Here is a 19,316-nt window from a genome sequence, read left to right as displayed (position 1 = left end):
CTCAGACTTCAAGAAGAATATAATAATTCCAATCCCAACCAAAGCAGGTGTTGACAGATGTGAAAATTACCGAACTATCAGTTTAATAAGTCACAGCTGCAAAATACTAAAGCGAATTCTTTACAGACGAATGGAAAAACTAGTAGAATCCGACCTCGGGGAAGATCAGTTTGGATTCCGTAGAAAGGTTGGAACACGTGCGGCAATACTGTCCCTACGACTTACCTTAGAAGCTAGATTAAGGAAGGGCAAACCTACGTTTCTAGCATTTGTAGACTTAGAGAAAGCTTTTGACAATGTTGATTGGAACACTCTCTTTCATATTGTGAAGGTAGCAGGGGTAAAATACAGGGAGCGAAAGGCTATTTACAATTTGTACAGAAACCAGATGGCAGTTATACGAGTCGAGGGGCATGAAATGGAAGCAGTGGTTGGGGAGTGAGTGAGACAGGGTTGTAGCCTGTCCCTGATGTTATTCAATCTGTATATTAAGCAAGCAGTAAAGGAAACAAAAGAAAAATTCGGAGTAGGTATTAAAATCCATGGAGAAGAAATAAAAATGTTGAGGTTCGTCGATGACATTGTAATTCTGTCACAGACAGCAAAGGACTTGGAAGAGCATTTGAACGGAATGGATAGTGTCTTGAAAGGAGGATATAAGATGAACATCAACAAAAGCAAAACGAGGATAATGGAATGTAGTCGAAATAAGTCGGGTGATGCTGAGGGAATTAGATTGGGAAATGAGACACTAAAAGTGGTAAAGGAGTTTTGCTATTTGGGGAGCAAAATAACTGATGATGGTCGAAGTAGAGACGATATAAAATGTAGACTGGCAATGGCAAGGAAAGCGTTTCTGAAGAAGAGAAATTTGTGAACATCGAGTATAGATTTAAGGGTCAGGAAGTCATTTCTGAAAGTATTTGTATGTAGTGTAGCCATGTATGGAAGTGAAACATGGACGATAAATAGTTTGGACAAGAAGAGAATAGAAGCTTTCGAAATGTGGTGCTACAGAAGAATGCTGAAGATTAGATGGGTAGATCACATAACTAATGAGGAAGTATTGAATAGGGTTGGGGGGAAGAGAAGTTTGTGGCACAAGGGATCACCAATTTAGTATTGGAGGGCAGCGTGGAGGGTAAAAATCATAGAGGGAGACCAAGACATGACTACACTAAGCAGATTCAGAAGCATGTAGGTTGCAGTAGGTACTGGGAGATGAAGAAGCTTGCACAGGATAGAGTAGCATGGAGAGCTGCATCAAACCTGTCTCAGGACTGAAGATCACAACAACAACATATGCTCCAAAAGCCTACTGCAAACTGACGTCAATGATTTAGGTCTTTAGTTTGATGGATTACTCCTACTACCCTTCTTAAACACTGGTGCGACCTGCACTTATTTTCTAATGTGTACAGAGCTATCGGTGAGCGAGCGGTTGTATATAATTGCTAAGTATGGAGCTATTGTATCAGCGTAATCTAAAAGAAACCTAATCGGTATACAATCTGTACCTGAAGACTTGCCCGTATCAAGCGATTTGAGTTGCTTCGCATTCCCAAAGGTATCTACTTCTAAGAAACTCATGCTAGCAGCTCTTCGTGTTTGAAATTCTGGAATATTCCATTCGTCTTCCCTGGTGAAGGGATTTCGGAAAACTGGGTTCAATAACTCCGCTTTAGCGGCACAGGTACTGATTGCGTCTTGCCGCTTGTGTACTTCACATACGACCAGAATTTCTTCGGATTTTCTACCAAATTTCGAGACAATGTCTCTTTATAGCTTTATATGTCAGCTTTATGATGACATACCCATCATTTCGTTTATGGTCATAGTTATTGTGATATTTGCATTTAAATAAGACACTGCACGAAATCCAAAAAGTTTACAACGAGCAATAGAGAGCCCTATGATTTCGTGTTTGGTGCATATTACATAATATATTGCAATGTATGAAATTTAGCTAACAAATTGAATTTTTCTTTAGTCTTGGGTGGATTGAATTTTTCTTTAGGCTTGGGTGGAAGTCTGTCACGAATCTCGAGAAAATTGATCTGACGTATCACACTCATTTGCGATATCGCACGCCAGCGATAAAGGAGAAAGATATATGCACAACATTCCTCAAATTTCATAAACGGTTTCAGATATCGAAATGAGATCATGGCAAATGGTAGAACACAAAGAGGAGAGATTTTAGCCATATGGTTAGTATGCAAAATTTCATTATCTACCATGTTATTCCACTAACTACAGGCTTATTCGATGAAAGAGTGTAATTTTTAAGGGCGATCGATAACTGGTGAAATGAGAAATGCTGTGAGTTTTAGAAAAACGTAAGTGATTACACGTTTATTTTTGTACCTAGGATGTGCTTTCTCATAAGCTATTGATCTTAATTTTCCATAGATCCTCACTTAACAGACTTAATAAACCCCAGTTTCATAATTCTCTCCCATTTGTGCCTACAAAACATGTTAATGGATTAACATTGTGAAACTGCACTGTATTTAGCAAAAGAAGCAAATTTTTTAACACAGCAAGAAGAGATATGTAGGTTTTAGTCTCTGAAAGTTACAAATGGTTAACAGGCAGGTGAAAATAAATCGCTGCTTTTGTTGCATTTTCAGTGGAATTATTTTTAGATACTAACCAATGCAGATGTGACAGTAGATCGTTTTGAATGATCACTGTGAAGGGTGGACGTGGAAGGGTTTCACTTAACATCATCATCATCATCATTTAAGACTGATTATGCCTTTCAGCGTTCAGTCTGGAGCATACCCCCTTATAAAATTCCTCCGTGATCCGCTATTCAGTGCTAACATTGGTGCCTCTTCTGATGTTAAACCTTTTACTTCAAAATCATTCTTAACCGAATCCAGGTACCTTCTCCTTGGTCTGCCCCGACTCCACCTACCCTCTACTGCTGAACCTATGAATCTCTTGGGTAACCTTGCTTCTCCCATGCGTGTAACATGACCCCACCATCTAAGCCTGTCCATCCTGACTGCTACATCTATAGAGTTCATTCCCAGTTTTTCTTTGATTTCCTCACTATGGACACCCTCCTGCCATTGTTCCCATCTACTAGTACCTGCAATCATCCAAGCTACTTTCATATCCGTAACCTCAACCTTGTTGATAAGGTAACCTGAATCCACCCAGCTTTCGCTCCCATACAACAAAGTTGGTCGAAAGATTGAAAGGTGCACAGATAACTTAGTCTTGGTACTGACTTCCTTCTTGCAGAAGAGAGTAGATCGTAGCTGAGCTCTCACCGCATTAGCTTTGCTACACCGCGCTTCCAGTTCTTTCACTATGTTGCCATCCTGTGATAATATGCATCCTAAGTACTTGAAACTGTCCACCTGTTCTAACTTTGTTCCTCCTATAGGAAGAATGGAAGCAGGACAGTCGCAAACTGATGTGGCCCGATGGCTTAATGTGAATCTTTCTGTTGCTTCTCGGATGAGGCGACAGTTTATAGATACTGAAACTGTATCCCAGAGACTACATTCAACTAACTGGTACCTCTCTGAGGTACCTCTCTGAGATCGCTGTTATGTACTTGAGCCTGATTTCCTTATCCTGAAGTTTCTCCACTCTTATCCTCCTACATATGGACCTGACCTCCTGCACTTTCGGCCTCACAATCCCAATTTCACTGCAGATTAAATAATGATCAGTGTCATTTGCCTTCCCAAGTATACCAGTGAATGTTCTTATGTTTAAAAAAAGGAGTTTGTGATTACTAAGCCCATACTGGCACAGAAATCCAAGAGTTGTTTCCCGTTCCTGTTGGCCTCCTTATCCTCTCCAAATTTACCCATAACCTTTTCATACTCTTCTGTTCGATTTCCAATCCTGGCATTAAAATCACCCATGAGCAGAACACTGTCCTTGTCCTTTACTCTAACAACTACATCGCTGAGTGCCTCATAAAAATTATCCATCTTATCTTGATCTGTCCCTTCACAATGCGAATATACTGACAGAATCCTAATTTTCTTGTTAGACACTGTCAGATTTATCCACATCACTCGTTCGTTTACATACCTTACTGCAACTACGCTGGGTTCCATTTCTTTCCTGATGTAAATCGCTACACCCCATTGTGCTATTCCTGCTTTGGCTCCTGACAGGTAGACCTTGTATTCTCCCACTTCCTCTTCTTTCTCACCCCTTACCCGAATGTCACTAACAGCTAAAACGTCCTGCCCCATCTTACTTGCAGCCTCTGCCAGCTCTACCTTCTTCCCAGGGTAGCCCCCATTGATATTAATAGCTCCCCATCTCATTACCATTTGTTTGCCAAGTCGTATCTTAGGAGTCCCTGGTTTGTCAGTTAGAGGTGGGACTCCGTCACCTCCAAAGGACTGAGGCATTTTGCTCTGATTGTTACCAGCATCATATTTAAAGTATCGGGGAAGCAGGTTGCTAGCCTTACTTGCCCCGAGTCCCATTGAGTTTTACCCCTAATGGTTGAGGGACTAACCGGTGGATTTGGTAGTCTTTGCCGTCTGAGCACAAAGGTGACCATGACTCAGAATATGTCCGAGATGCCCAGCCTTATTCCAAAGTAACTGGTATCCCGACTGTCGGGACTACTTACTTGGCCACTCATACGTTGCCCGTGGTTCATGAACTAGGACATGACAACAGGAACCCACACCATGAACCACTTCACTTAACATTTACAAAAAAATTGAGCGCTGGCTTCAGTTTAGAATGGCACTTCCCCTCAAGCGCTGAGCATTTCCCCTACAGCACCTGTCCGCAGCCCTTATCATTACCGCCCTCCCAAGGCACGACTTCTGCATGCACTCTACCTTTTCTATTCCACCACCTACACTGATGAAACAAAACATTATCACCACTGCCCACCATGAGACTGAATGCCACATGATAGATCTGCAGGCACGTGGCGCAGAAAGGAAAGATTATAAGTGGAGCAGAGAGGGAATGTGGAAATATTCTAGCGACGATGTGGGAAGCACATTCGTAAATTCACTAACACAAGAGAGTTTGCCAAAGCACATATTGTTATGGCCTCGTGCTTGGGCATGAGCGTCTCGGAAACAGTGAGACAAGCTGTTTGGTTGTTCACATGATACTGTCATGGGCATCCATGGAAAGTTGTGAAGAACGACGAAATCTCAAGTAGGAGACGAAGTGTCGGGCCTCCACGTCTCACCATAGAAAGTGGTGGTCGAAAACTTTCCTGCTCTGCAGAACAGAATAGGCGGCAAGATTTGGCAGAGTACAGTGGTGTAGCAAGAACAAGTGTTTTGGACTACACCATTCAGCTCACGTTGATGATCCTGGAGCTCCACAGCAGCTGAGCGCCACATGTTCTCAGGTGTACCGAACGACATGGTCAATCACGATAGCAGTGGACACGGGATGATCGAGATTGTACTGTGAATCAATGGAAACATATTGCACGGACAAACGAATCTCGTTTCTTGTTAGCCAGAGTGATGATTGTGTCCAAATACGCTATCATCCAGGCCAATAAATGGTCCAAACGTGGACCGCTCTGTGGAGGCAAACCAAAGGCGACAATAGTATTATGTGGGGGACATTCACCTGAGATTCTCTGGAATTCGTGATATTTATCGAAGGCACCACAATAGCTGGGAAACACAAGAACGTTGTTGCCGACCACCTGCATCCTTTCATGTTCTATGTATTTCCAAACAGCGGTGGCCTCTTCCCATATGATAACTGTCTACATCACGAACTCTTAATCGTACTACAGTGGTTTCCGAGACGCTCGTTCCGAAGCACGAGGTCATAACAATCTGCGCTTTGGCAAACTCTCTTATGTTAGTGCATTTCCGCACTTGCATCCCATACTGTCGCTAGAATGTTTTCACATACCCTCTCTGCTCCACATATAATCCTTCCTTTCTGCGAAACGTGCCTGCAGATCTATCATGTGGCATTCAGTCTCATGATGGGCCCTAGTGATAATGCTTTGCCTCATCAGCGTATGGGGTGGCACAAAGGATGCTATCAGGTGCCATCTCTGTGCCCACAACCCACCGACCTGTAAAACATTACATGACATGTATGGAGACATCTCGTGCCACTCACCTCTGGAAACCTGCAAAGGACTTTTCTAAGCCATTCCATGCATTACATTCCAGATGTAGACCAAAATGATATTAAGCTAGTGGCCCTTCTATGTTGGCATATCTCTGTGTCACCACACACCATCTCTCTATCACTACGTAGCTTCTCCATGTCTCTATGTATATTTTCTGTGTTATCACATACCTTCTCTATGTCGTTGGCGTTGTACAGGAAGACCAGAGGGGGACGTCCTGGCATGCCGTCAAGCTTGGCGATGTCACCGTATTTCTCACGTATATGGTACACCAAGTCCATCATGTCCATACCCTTGAAATCACCTGTGAAAATTTCAGAACTGTGTGGATGCCTCGCTAAATGTACAAAAATGTGTGTTAGGGTACATCCATCCTCTAAGTAATGGCAATATTTTTTTTCACATATGCAAATTCATTTCAAAAACCACTTTCATTACATTGCTATGGCAATGTAAATCGCATGAAATGATTCTTCGACGTAAATTGCCGTTAGAAGTTGTTGAAAAAAATGGTCCACATGGCCCTAAGCACTATAGAACTTAACATCAGAGGTCATCAGTCCCCTAGACTTAGAACTACTTAAACATAACTAACCTAAGGACATCACACACATCCATGCCCGAGGCAGGATTCGAACCTGCGACCGTAGCAGCAGCGCAGTTCCGGACTGAAGCACCACAGCGGCCGGCCGAAGTTGTTGAAACTCACAACAGAAGTCGCCATATTCAAATCCCTATTGCAACTTCTCTGTTTCTTTGTGATGATGACTGACTCCTATCGTATCTATTGACTGAGAGCTCATACAAGCACATGATTTAATATCTCGTGTGCCCCAGGGAAATGTAAGCGGACTCTTGCTCTAGATCGTGTTAAGCTCTAATGAAATAGTGGATAATATTAGCTGTTGCAATCTCGGAATTTTTGCAGGTAATTCAGTTATCTATGAGGACATTCTGTCTGCTAAAACTGCAGTAACATCGAATTAGATGGTGAAGGTGAAAAGTTTTTCAACTTGCTCTTAATGTAGACAAATTCAAAGGCATACAGTTCAATTCAGCGGTGTGTACATAAGAAGGCGAATAGTGGGGAGATGCGCAGTTGGATGGAAAATCAGTGTTTAACATCCTGTTGACAGCAAAATCAATAGTGATGGAGCCCAACCTGGGATTAAGGAAGAATGGGGAAGTTGGGGAAAGGAATTCAGTTGAGCCCTTTCAAAGGTACCACCCCAGAATTTGCCAAAGATGCCAGTTTTCAGTTTATTTTTTATTTAGTGGTAGGTCTCATGGACAATAAGTTCCCAAAGTTTCAATGATGAAACCACATGCGAAATGCCTGAAAAATAATTAAATGCCTGATGTGATCTTCCTGCCACGCCCACTTTTTGAAGCAACACTTCAATGCTAGGTCAATGAACAACAATTATGTGGATTACTTTCAAGAAACCTTGCATGGGAAGCATCTAGAAGACTGTGATATATACGTTTCGGTTTTCTAGATCGTCTGTTACTCTGTTCCATATCGTATGGAAACGTTGCCCTAAAATAACATTTTCATCTGTTACAGTTGTCAGAATTGCAACTTATGATGCAGATCTTCTATTTAGTGATGGGAACGTAGGGAAGATGAAAGCATTAAAGAGAACTGGATTTAACATAGGAAACTTCACTCAGGACGTTTTGAGAAAAATAGATTTACAGTGCCTCTCTGTAGCTGAAAAATCACTTGAATGCCTATTAAAGGAAAGGTGGCAGGAAAAAAGAAACCAGAGAAGAACCATTGGAGGGAAAGTGGACTCTGAGTGCAAATCTGAGACCTCCTAAGGAGATGACATAAGAAAAATCGTTAGATTGAACCTTGCATTGCATTTCATAAAAATAATATTTTTTAAAGTTTATTTACATTTTTCCTCAGAATCTATGAAGGTTATAATTGTGAAATATTCGACGCTCATTTCTATAATCCCATTAAATGTTTTCTCAAGAGTAAGTTTTGAAATTCTGAGTGTAAGCTGAGGTATGACGCAAAGTTCTTACAGTATTGCTTGGATTTTGTGTTACACTTACAGAATTATAATTAAAAACTTATTAAAATTCTCCTATTCGATATATTCAAAAAACCTCATAAGAAAAGCTTACCATGTGCAAAGAAATTAAACAGAGAACATGTAGAAATCTCTTGAATAGTTTCTTAGAAAAAGGTACATATACAATTTTTTGAAAATAAAACTTTTAAATTCCATAAAAACGTTAAATATACATAACCCAAGGAACTTAACAGTAAATGTGGCACTTTCATGTAAAGCATAGAACAAAATTTCATTGCCATATCTTCAGAATTGTGGATTTGATGAATATTTAAAATAGTGTGTGTTTTTCATCAACATCCCCCCTTAAAAATTCAGGGAGGTCACTGAAAACCTACACCAGGATTTTAACCATCGTCCTCCCCAATGCGAGTCCACTGTGCTAAACACTGAGCTATCTGGTTTGGTCCCTGCCAATAGCATCACTCCGCCTCGTCTGTCTACAACGTGCGCTTCTGGATGCGCGCATGAACAGTTAGTGTTGATTTTCATGTTAGTTTATGTATGGTGTGTGTACTTTATAGGTGGCATAAAGCAAATATTAAAAGTATTACTTTAAAAACGGACAGCGACAGTTTTCCCAGGTTATAAATTGTTATAGGAAGCAAAAACACTGGCCCTGTGTGGCACTCAGGCTTTCCCCAGCATTGCCAATTACCTGGGTGGGCAACTACTAGAGGCTATGGTGTGGCGTTGGACAGAGGTAGACAGTGCACTGGCGATGCTCCAATGTATCCTCCACCCTTCTCCATACAGAACGCAGCACACAGCTGCTTCCTTAGTTCCACACCACTATAAACATGGATGAATAGTGTCCTTTGCCTACCAGCGTCATCAGTCAAAAGTAGGGTCAGTTGGTCACACAGATCTTTGAGAGTAACTTAGTTACCGTGCATAAGAGAAGACGGCCATATGGACTCGGCTCTTGGTAAAGCAAATGGCAGGCTATGGTTTGCTGATAGGATACTCCATAACAGTAGTTTTTATACAAAATTCATTGCTTATGAGACACTTGTACAGCCCATACTGAAATATTACAGAAGGTGTTTGAAATACATATCAGCAACTACACGGTCTGGCAAAAGAGTATAGCACCCACTATGGGAGGGGGAGAGGAAACGAAATTTTACTCTTTGACATGATGGAAAAATAGAAATGAACTTATGGCATCGTTGGCCAGGAGGCCCCATCTGGGGAAGTTAGGTCGCCAAGTGCAAGTCTTATTTCAGTCGACGCCACATTGGGCGACTTGCGCGTCGGTGATGAGGATGAAATGATGATGAGGACAACACAACACCCAGTCCCCAAGCGGAGAAAATCTCCAAGCCGGCGGGGAATCGAACCCGGGCCCGCTTGCATGGGAGGAGAGCACGTTACCACCCAGCTAAGCAGACGGACGTTTGACATGACAAGTAATGTTATTGCACCAGCTGCGAAAACGAGTCAAATTGTAAGTAGACTGTTTAGGTTTTTATGTTGGTAACGCCACGTAGCGCTCTGTATGGAAATCACTGACTGTGATGTGTGCAATCTGTGGCTGGTTGGACTCATTGTTGGAATATTCTCTTGCGTAGTGTTGAGCAGCTGGATGTGAACAGCACATAGCATTGGGCAGTTGGATGTGAGCCGCCAGCAATGGTGGATGTGGAGAGAGAGATGCCAGAGTTTTGATTGGTTGTTATGAGCGAACGATCTGGACGTGTGTCCGTCAGAAAAAGGAAATTTGTAAGACTGGATGTCATGAACTGATATATATATGATGACTTTTGAACAGTATTACGGTAACTACATTGTTTGTTCTCTATTAAAATCTTTGATTTGCTAACTATGCCTATCAGTAGTTAGAATCTTTAATTTAGCTGGCAGTATTGGCGCTCGCTGTATTGCAGTAGTTCGAGTAACGAAGATTTTTGTGAGGTAAGTGGTTCATGAAAGGTATAGGTTATTGTTAGTCAGGGCCATTCTTTTGTAGGAATTATTGAAAGTCAGATTGCGTTGCGCTAAAAATATTGTGTGTCAGTTTAGTGATGATCAGAATAAGTAAAGAGAGAAAAGTCTGAGTACGTTGAGTTTTGCTCAGCTGTTTGGAAATCAAATAACGTAGAAGTTTACCAGCTCTGTAATTTTAATTTTCCAAAGGGGACGTTTCAAAATATTCAAAAAACTTGGCGATATGAGCCCATTCATCAGTGCAACGTTACACCCCTCTACCCTGTATGCATGCACTAGTTCGGTTGGAAAATGTGTCACAAAGCCATTGTATCCTTCCCTGAGGCAAGCTGGCCCACAACTGTCGTAACTGACCCTCGTTATACCGGGTACTGGCACTGGGGCAGAGTTGAAAACCGAGGTGGTCCCATGCATCATGTCACAAAGTTCTTAGGAACACATGCTGTGTGTGTGTGTGTGTGTGTGTGTGTGTGTGTGTGTTTGTGGACAAGCATTGTCCTATTGGAAAATAGCACTACAATAAAGTCGCCTAGGAGGTAACACATGAGGATGGAGGATGTCCGTGATGTACCGTTTTGGCGCTGTCACTACTAGCCATCACCCAAAATCATACCCGATAGCTCCTCACACATTGACGCCAGGTATAACACTCCTGCACCCCTCCAAAACATTGGAAAAATTGGACCTGACCCAGGTCGCCTCCACATTCCCGACGATTGTCACCCAGGGCAGTGCAGGACCGCGATTCATCGCTGAACGCAACAGGCACTACTCTTCAGTAGTCTATGGTTCGCGGTCGCGGCACCAATCCAAACGCAGCTGTTTCCATTCAGGTGTTAACGGCAGTTTACGCATGCGACGATGGTTCCCTAGTCCGCCTGCGGCTTGTTAGGCCCAATGGTGCAGGGTGACAGAATGCTGCGCGAAGTCTTTTACTTGTTCTCGGACGGCAGGCGTGGGTGTGAAGTGGTTACGGTGTGCTTTTTGCTCAATACGGCGATTCTCCCATATGGTGGTCAGATGTGGTAGACGTGAACCTAGATATCGAATATGCCTGTCCTCTCTTTCCCATGCACTTCAACATCGGGTCACTGTTACATCCAATTGCCCCACAAATCTGGATATTACACGAAGCGACCGGTCGGCCAATTGTAGATCCTCAATGAAGCCCCTTTGCTCCTCTGTGAGGAGCTGATAATGCTGCCTCACAAAAGTACACGAAATCTCAGTGTCTTTCATAATGATCACTCAACATCTGACGCTATTCATGCCCCTACCAGGCCTGGTAACAACACTAAAAAGGAACAACACATATGCTCTCTGGTGGTCGTCATGTCTGTCATAGACAATTGCTTCTCTAATCATTCACGTACCCAGCAAAGTTGTGTATGTGTACAAAGTCACATTGAATTCGACCATGTTTCTGGGTAGTTCACGTTTTCGTCATGATGTGTGTTAACATAGAAAATAAATGTAATTGGTAGAAAGACTTTCCTGAAAGTCATTAATTCATATGAAGCAACGAATGGACGATAATGGGTATAAAGTGAAAGGGAAAAGAAGCTTTTGGATTTTGATGTTACAGAAGACTACTGAAGAATAGGTGAGCGTATCGGATAACTAATGAAAATTTTTACACAGAGCTCATATAGTCTCAGATCCAGATAGTTCGTCTAAAGATCTCGGCCACCAAAAAACAGTGTTCAGGGGCAATGGATATCCCACCTACGAGATTCTTCCAAACCATATATGGCATACAGCAAACCAGTGCTTAACAGTATTGATTAAAATCATTCTTGGTTGCAATTTTAGTTTTTTTTTATTTTTCAACAACGCGTTTCCCCTTATTTAGGCATCTTTAGGTTATCTTTTCTAGACGGACGCGAGAGACACTAAGATCTGCATAACGCGTTCCCGTTCACAGGAGCGAGTAACAGAACCCATAGAGGCTTTCATAATCTTGTTTTTGATGTTACGCAGAGATGAAGCCACACGTTTTTCTGTCCGATCTTCCAATCCATATTTGACATACAGCATACTCCCTCCTGTGAACGGGAACGCATTATGCAGATCTTGGTGTCTCTCGCGTCCATCTAAAAAACATAATCTGAAGATGCCTAAATAAGGCAAAACGCTTCCTTGAAAAATAAAAAAAATAAAATTGCAACCAAGACTGTTTTTAACCAATATCTAGGAGATTAACAGGGTCCTATCAATTAACACCAAGAAAAGGGGAGTGGATAGAGAGGAAAACATGCCGGCAAAATGGCTAGCTTTTCTTTCCTCTGCGGCAACATTTCGTTTAATATAACACGGATCCTCCGTAAATTTCAAGTGAAAGAGTTTTTCCGCCCTCCATCTAAGACTGCAGACCTCCTCGATCAGTAAAAAAAAAAAGGTCCAAATGGCTCCAAGCACTATGGGACTTAACATCTGATGTCATCAGTACCCTAGACTTCGAACTACTTAAACCTAACTAACCAAGGACATCACACACATCCATGCCCGAAGCAGGAGTCGAACCTGCGACCGCAGCAGCAGCGCGGTTCCGGACTGAAGCGCCTAGAACCGCTCGGCCACAGCGGCCGGCTCGACCAGTGAAGGGCGTTGTTGTTGCGAAAGGCTGGAATAAACAGAATATATTGCCAACGTGCTATGGTTTATACAGATCAGACCACACGCGGCCTGGAAGAGTCTGCTACTGCCGAAAATTGTATCTCAACCACACATTCAATGGAGTACAATAAAACAATAATTTTCGTCACAGCTACACCTTTTTGGGACTTCATTATAAAAAGAATCTTTGCAAATACTCCTACCGGAAAATCTGATGACACGTGACAGCGGCTACCAGGGGGACTGATGATCTTAGATATTAAGTCCCATAGTGCTCAGAGCCATTTGACCCATTTGGTATTTTGGTCAGCCAGACACGACGATAATGATGCATACGCGGAATACTCACAGCGCGGCAATACGAGGGGCGTCCAATAAGTAATGCAACAGAATGAGATTTTCACTCTACAGCGGAGTGTGCGCTGGTATGAAACTTCCTGGCAGATTAAAACTGTGTGCCGGACCGATACTGGAACTCGGTACCTTTGCTTTTCGCGGGCAAGTGCTCTGCTTCCTGAGCTACCCAAGCACGACTCACGCCCCATCCCCACAGCTTTAATTTCGCCAGTACCTCGTCTCCTACCTTCCAAACTTTGCAGAAGCTTTCCTGCGAACTTTGCAGAACTAGCACTCCTGAAAGAAACGATAATGCGGAGACATGGCTTAGCCACAGCCTGGGGGATGTTTCCAGGGTGGGATTTTCACTCTGCAGCGGTGTGTGCGCTGATATGAAACTTCCTGGCAGAGTCGTGCTTGGGTAGCTTAGTTGGTAGAGCACTTGCCCGCGAAAGGCAAAGGTCCTGAGTTCGAGTCACGGTCCGACACACAGTTTTAATCTGACAAAACGTTTCATATCAGCACACACTCCGCTGCAGGGTGACAATCTCATTCTGCAAACATCCCCCCCCCCCCTCCCAGGCTGTGGCTAAGCCATATCTCCGCAATACCCTTTCTTTCACGAGTGCTAGTTCTGCAAGGTTCGCAGGAGAGCTTCTGTAAAGTTTGGAAGGTAGGAGACGAGGTACTGGCAGAAGTAAAGCTGTGAGGACAGGGCCCGAGTAGTGCTTGGGTAGCTCAGTTGGTAGAGCACTTGTCTGCGAAAGGCTAAGGTCCCGAGTTCGAGTCACAGTCTGACACACATTTTTAATCTACCAGGAAGTCTCAAGTAGTGCAACCAATTTTCGCTGTGCCAGTTTCGGTTAAAAATTGCGGAGCTTCAGCTCCTACAGTTTCATGAAGTTCCAATAGGTGGCAGCGCTATACGTAGCCTTCAAAATGGCGTCTGTAATCGAGGTGTGCTCCAAGCACAGAGCTGTCACTGACTTTCTTTTGGAGGAAAATCAGAGCATCGCAGATATTCATAGGCGCTTGCAGAGTGGCCACGGATGCCTGGCTGTAAACAAAAGCACGCTGAGTCGTTGTGCGAGACGCCTATCGTCATCGCAACATCCCCGTGCTGGCTGACCGTACACAGCTGTGGTTCCTGCAATGTTGGAACGTTCGGAGACTCTCATTCGAGGTGATCGACGGATCACCACCAAACGCCTCGCTGCTCGGCTGGATATCTCTGTTAATAGTGCTGATACACTCGTCCACCACTAGCGGCAATCAGAGGTATGCACCCACTCGGTTCCTCGCCGCCTAATAGAAGCCCGAAAAGGGCAGTGAAGGACCACCTATGCAGAACTGCTTGCGCAAGATAATTTTTTGTCGAACGTCGTCTTACGTGTCAGAACATGGGCTCATTACTTCGAACTGGAAACAAAACGTCAATCCATGGAGCGGCGCCACACCACCTTTCCTCCTAAGACAAAGTTCAGAGATACGCCCTCAGCCGGTATTCCGGGCCTCGAAAGGGACTAATCTGTTGGATGTCCTTCCTCATGGTGCAACAGTCAACTCTGAAGTGTATAGTGCTACCTTCAGGGAACAGAAGAAACAACTTCAGCGTGTTCGTCGCCACAAAAATGCAAACGAACTTCTCCTCCTCCATGACAATGCAAGGCATCAGACAAGTCTATGCACCCGAGAGGAGCTCACAAAACTTCACTGGACTGTTCTTCCTAATTCACTCTAGAGGCCGGACCTCCCGCCTTTCAACTTCCGTCTGTTTAGTCCAAATGATCCAATGAAAGGTGCACTCCGCTGCAAGCAGTACGTGGATGATGGGAAGATTGTGGATGCAGATAGACGTTGGTTTCGACGTCGGCCAGTAGAGTGGAACCACGTGGGGATACAGGCCCTCCCAATAAGGCGACGTAAGGCCGCCGCACTAAACGGAGATTATGTTGAAAAACATTGTTTTGTAGCCAAAAGAGTGGGGAATAGTATGGCGTATTGGAATCCCGAATGAAACCAACCTGCTTTCAAGAAAAAATTTATTGCATTACTTACTGATCACCCCTCGTAAATTGCTGAAGGGTGCGCCTACGCCAGTCTTCGATGGGTCATCTGTGGCTCACTGCCGGATGCACAGTCGAAATATCGTGAAATGTCGTTAACGACGGCAGGTTGCAGCCCGAAATTTGTTTGAACAGGTGCAATTTGCAGAGAAAATTTTAAAAAAATTAATTTCAAACGTTTAGAGATCACATTGATCGTAATTTTACTATATTAATTCCCATAAGCGTATTATAAATAGACAAAATAGTTTTATTTACATATGACTAACTTGCACCACCACATTGTTGATAGACAATTTTTGCTTTACTTGTTAAGAAAGATCACCTACTAATCCATCTTTTGTTATATCCTCAACCGAACGATGTGGGCTGCCAAGCGGAACAGTAAAGCAATACGAATTAATTAGGATGAAGGTAAGTGATAATGTAGCTAACATAGGACAGTCTCTGCGGTTCGGCTTCGAGCATCTTGCAGGCGGTGAATCTTTAAAGAGTGGCTCAAAAGGCTCTGAGCACTTTGGTAGTTAACATCTGAGGTCATCAGTGTCCTAGAACGTAGAACTACTTAAACCTAACTAACCTAAGGACCACGCACACATCCGCGCCCGAGGTAGGATTCGAGCCTGCGGCCGTGGCGGTCGCGCAGTTCCAGACTGAAGAGCCTAGAACCGCTCGGCCACGGCGGCCGTCGTTGAGCCTTTACCGTCGGGTTGTGTACCACGTTTCAAATCATTTTCGAGGGGCATACGAGCATACTGTATAGTTTTAAACCTTTAGATCTTCTCTGCTGAATTCAGCAGTATTGGATTTGTAGCTGCCGCTGTTGAGCATAAGGTACACCAGTCTCTCAAGCTAATATCTCGCAACTTTTTGTATATGACACTGTCCTACGTACTGTGACACAAAACCTTTTTTCTACTGAGAGGTCTGAAGTTTATAACATAATACATATTACCCTGAAACATAAGCTGTAATCACTATCGAATCTGGTACAAGTCAGCGCCTGCAATGTGAGACGACTTTTAGTTCTGCTTGCCGGTAACTCAATCGACGGTAGAAAACCTTGAGCCGGCAGTGCCTTTCCGGCAGGCCACTGCTGTGGTAATATCCGTCAGGCACTTCGCCTTTGATTTTGTTTCTGTGTTTATCCTACAATTTCATTCGCCTTTGGTGTATCTAAATTTCCCCTGATTGATACTAATCTTATGGACTATTAGGATTGGGGTAAACCACTGATAGATCTCATTGTAATGCATTTGTGCATTCCCTTCACGTGTTTAAGCCAAGTATCACGCAGTATTACGCACATTTATACGATCGGGAACGCTCAGTAGCAGCTAGGCTACATGTAAATTTAACAATTAAGCGTCAGCAAGGAGCATTCGTGATGAAATCATAGGAGGCAATGTTATGCAACCTTAGTAGGGACAAGATCCGACTATTTGGGAGTAGGATCTTACAATCTGACACAGTGTTCCGAGGAAAACTTAGGTCACAATGTCAGCAAACGTGGCGTCAGATCCGCCTAGCAACAGCGATCTCAACCCCCATTGGCTGAAAGTTTATATACACTCCTGGAAATTGAAATAAGAACACCGTGAATTCATTGTCCCAGGAAGGGGAAACTTTATTGACACATTCCTGGGGTCAGATACATCACATGATCACACTGACAGAACCACAGGCACATAGACACAGGCAACAGAGCATGCACAATGTCGGCACTAGTACAGTGTATATCCACCTTTCGCAGCAATGCGGGCTGCTATTCTCCCATGGAGACGATCGTAGAGATGCTGGATGTAGTCCTGTGGAACGGCTTGCCATGCCATTTCCACCTGGCGCCTCACTTGGACCAGCGTTCGTGCTGGACGTGCAGACCGCGTGAGACGACGCTTCATCCAGTCCCAAACATGCTCAATGGGGGACAGATCCGGAGATCTTGCTGGCCAGGGTAGTTGACTTACACCTTCTAGAGCACGTTGGGTGGCACAGGATACACGTGGACGTGCATTGTCCTGTTGGAACAGCAAGTTCCCTTGCCGGTCTAGGCAGTCCGGAACCGTGCGACTGCTACGGTCGCAGGTTCGAATCCTGCCTCGGGCATGGATGTGTGTGATGTCCTTAGGTTAGTTAGGTTAAAGTAGTTCTAAGTTCTAGGAGACTGATGACCAAAGCAGTTGAGTCTCATAGTGCTCAGAGCCATTTAATTTTTTGCCGGTCTAGGAATGGTAGAACGATGGGTTCGATGACGGTTTGGATGTACCGTGCACTATTCAGTGTCCCCTCGACGATCACCAGAGGTGTACGGCCAGTGTAGGAGATCGCTCCCCACACCATGATGCCGGGTGTTGGCCCTGTGTGCCTCGGTCGTATGCAGTCCTGATTGTGGCGCTCATCTGCACGGCGCCAAACACGCATACGACCATCATTGGCACCAAGGCAGAAGCGACTCTCATCACTGAAGACGACACGTCTCCATTCGTCCCTCCATTCACGCCTGTCGCTACATCACTGGAGGCGGGCTGCACGATGTTGGGGCGTGAGCGGAAGACGGCCTAACGGTGTGCGGGACCGTAGCCCAGCTTCATGGAGACGGTTGCGAATGGTCCTCGCCGATACCCCAGGAGCAACAGTGTCCCTAATTTGCTGGGAAGTGGCGGTGCGGTCCCCTACGGCACTGCGTAGGATCCTACGGTCTTGGCGTGCATCCTTGCGTCGCTGCGGTCCGGTCCCAGGTCGACGGGCACGTGCACCTTCCGCCGACCACTGGCGACAACATCGATGTACTGTGGAGACCTCACGCCCCACGTGTTGAGCAATTCGGCGGTACGTCCACCCGGCCTCCCGCATGCCCACTATACGCCCTCGCTCAAAGTCCGTCAGCTGCACATACGGTTCACGTCCACGCTGTCGCGGCATGCTACCAGTGTTAAAGACTGCGATGGAGCTCCGTTTGCCACGGCAAACTGGCTGACACTGAGGGCGGCGGTGCACAAATGCTGCGCAGCTAGCGCCATTCGACGGCCAGCACCGCGGTTCCTGGTGTGTCCGCTGTGCCGTGCGTGTGATCATTGCTTGTACAGCCCTCTCGCAGTGTCCGGAGCAAGTACGGTGGGTCTGATACACCGGTGTCAATGTGTTCTTTTTTCCATTTCTAGGAGTGTATATAGGGACGAGAGAAGTGTCCTTATTGGCTGAGGGAGAAAGGTGGGGTAGTCTCTCTTGTCCTTCGGAAAGACAGTGTGAGTCAGTCGCGAGGAGCCACGCAAAACACACGGTCGAGTAACCGGGACGGCTCTAAAAGAACGGTCGCGAGTGCATATTTCAGATGTTAAGCAAGATATAAAGTGAAGTTATTAGTTATAAGAACGCCCACGTGTCGTGGGCAGTGTCTATCATTATGTAAAGCCAGAAAACTGTGTTAATGTGTGTAAAGGGTCGAATGTAACGGCGTAGTCCAGAGCCGCCATATTGCAAATACTGATTCTGTGACGTGCGTGACAAAGCAATTTCTGTATTAAAACAAGTATAGTACAAACGTTGTTGACAATTAACAACTGGCATCCCTAGACACTCCACTTCAGCAGGATCACCACCTACATGGAACCTGGTGACTGAGAGCTACTACTGTGCTACAAGGGCGTTACCGAAGCAGCTAGACACCAGGTTAGTGATACCGCCCAGAGAAGCACTTCCTTCTCGCTACAACGTCAGTGAGTGTCTTGTATCACGATACTTGCATGACTTGAGTAGCGGTAGTAGAATTAAACTCGGCTATAGACACATATTTTTGGACACTGGAGGTGACCACTGCATTAGGGGCAGCTTTTAGAACTTTCCCCGAGCAGCAAGACAGTTCGCGGGTTCCATTGGAGTCATCGAAACGGGCCGTGGGCCCTGCAGGGCAGTGGTTTATGGGCCGCCATTATGGCGGCCGGCCTTTTTCCGCTAGCGCCCAAGCAAGAGGGTGGAAACGCCGCGGCCGAATGCGAAATGACACTTCTTTAGAAACTGGCGGCGCTGGACATCGTGGCGCCGGCCTAACTACTGTATTAGCGAGGGGACGTGGTGTGCGAGTCTGGTCCGCTTATCACATATGCGGGTCCAGGTAAAGCGGCGTCGGGCTGGCGCCCGGATAAT

General features: G+C 44.8%; 1 protein-coding gene across 1 annotated transcript in view; it reads right to left on the bottom strand.

The window, feature by feature from the left end:
- LOC126266726 (probable cytochrome P450 301a1, mitochondrial) overlaps positions 1–19,316 on the bottom strand; it is a 286,151-nt gene that overhangs the window by 189,999 nt on the left and 76,836 nt on the right. Inside the window, exon 3 of the mRNA XM_049971202.1 lies at positions 6,289–6,422. Within this exon, the coding sequence (XP_049827159.1) occupies positions 6,289–6,422 (134 nt within the window). The remainder of the gene's footprint in view (positions 1–6,288; positions 6,423–19,316) is intronic.

This window comes from Schistocerca gregaria, chromosome 4 (assembly GCF_023897955.1).
Source record: "Schistocerca gregaria isolate iqSchGreg1 chromosome 4, iqSchGreg1.2, whole genome shotgun sequence".
Taxonomy (NCBI): domain Eukaryota; kingdom Metazoa; phylum Arthropoda; class Insecta; order Orthoptera; family Acrididae; genus Schistocerca; species Schistocerca gregaria.
Note: the sequence above shows the minus strand (reverse complement) of the source record. Positions and strands in the feature narration are given on the sequence as shown.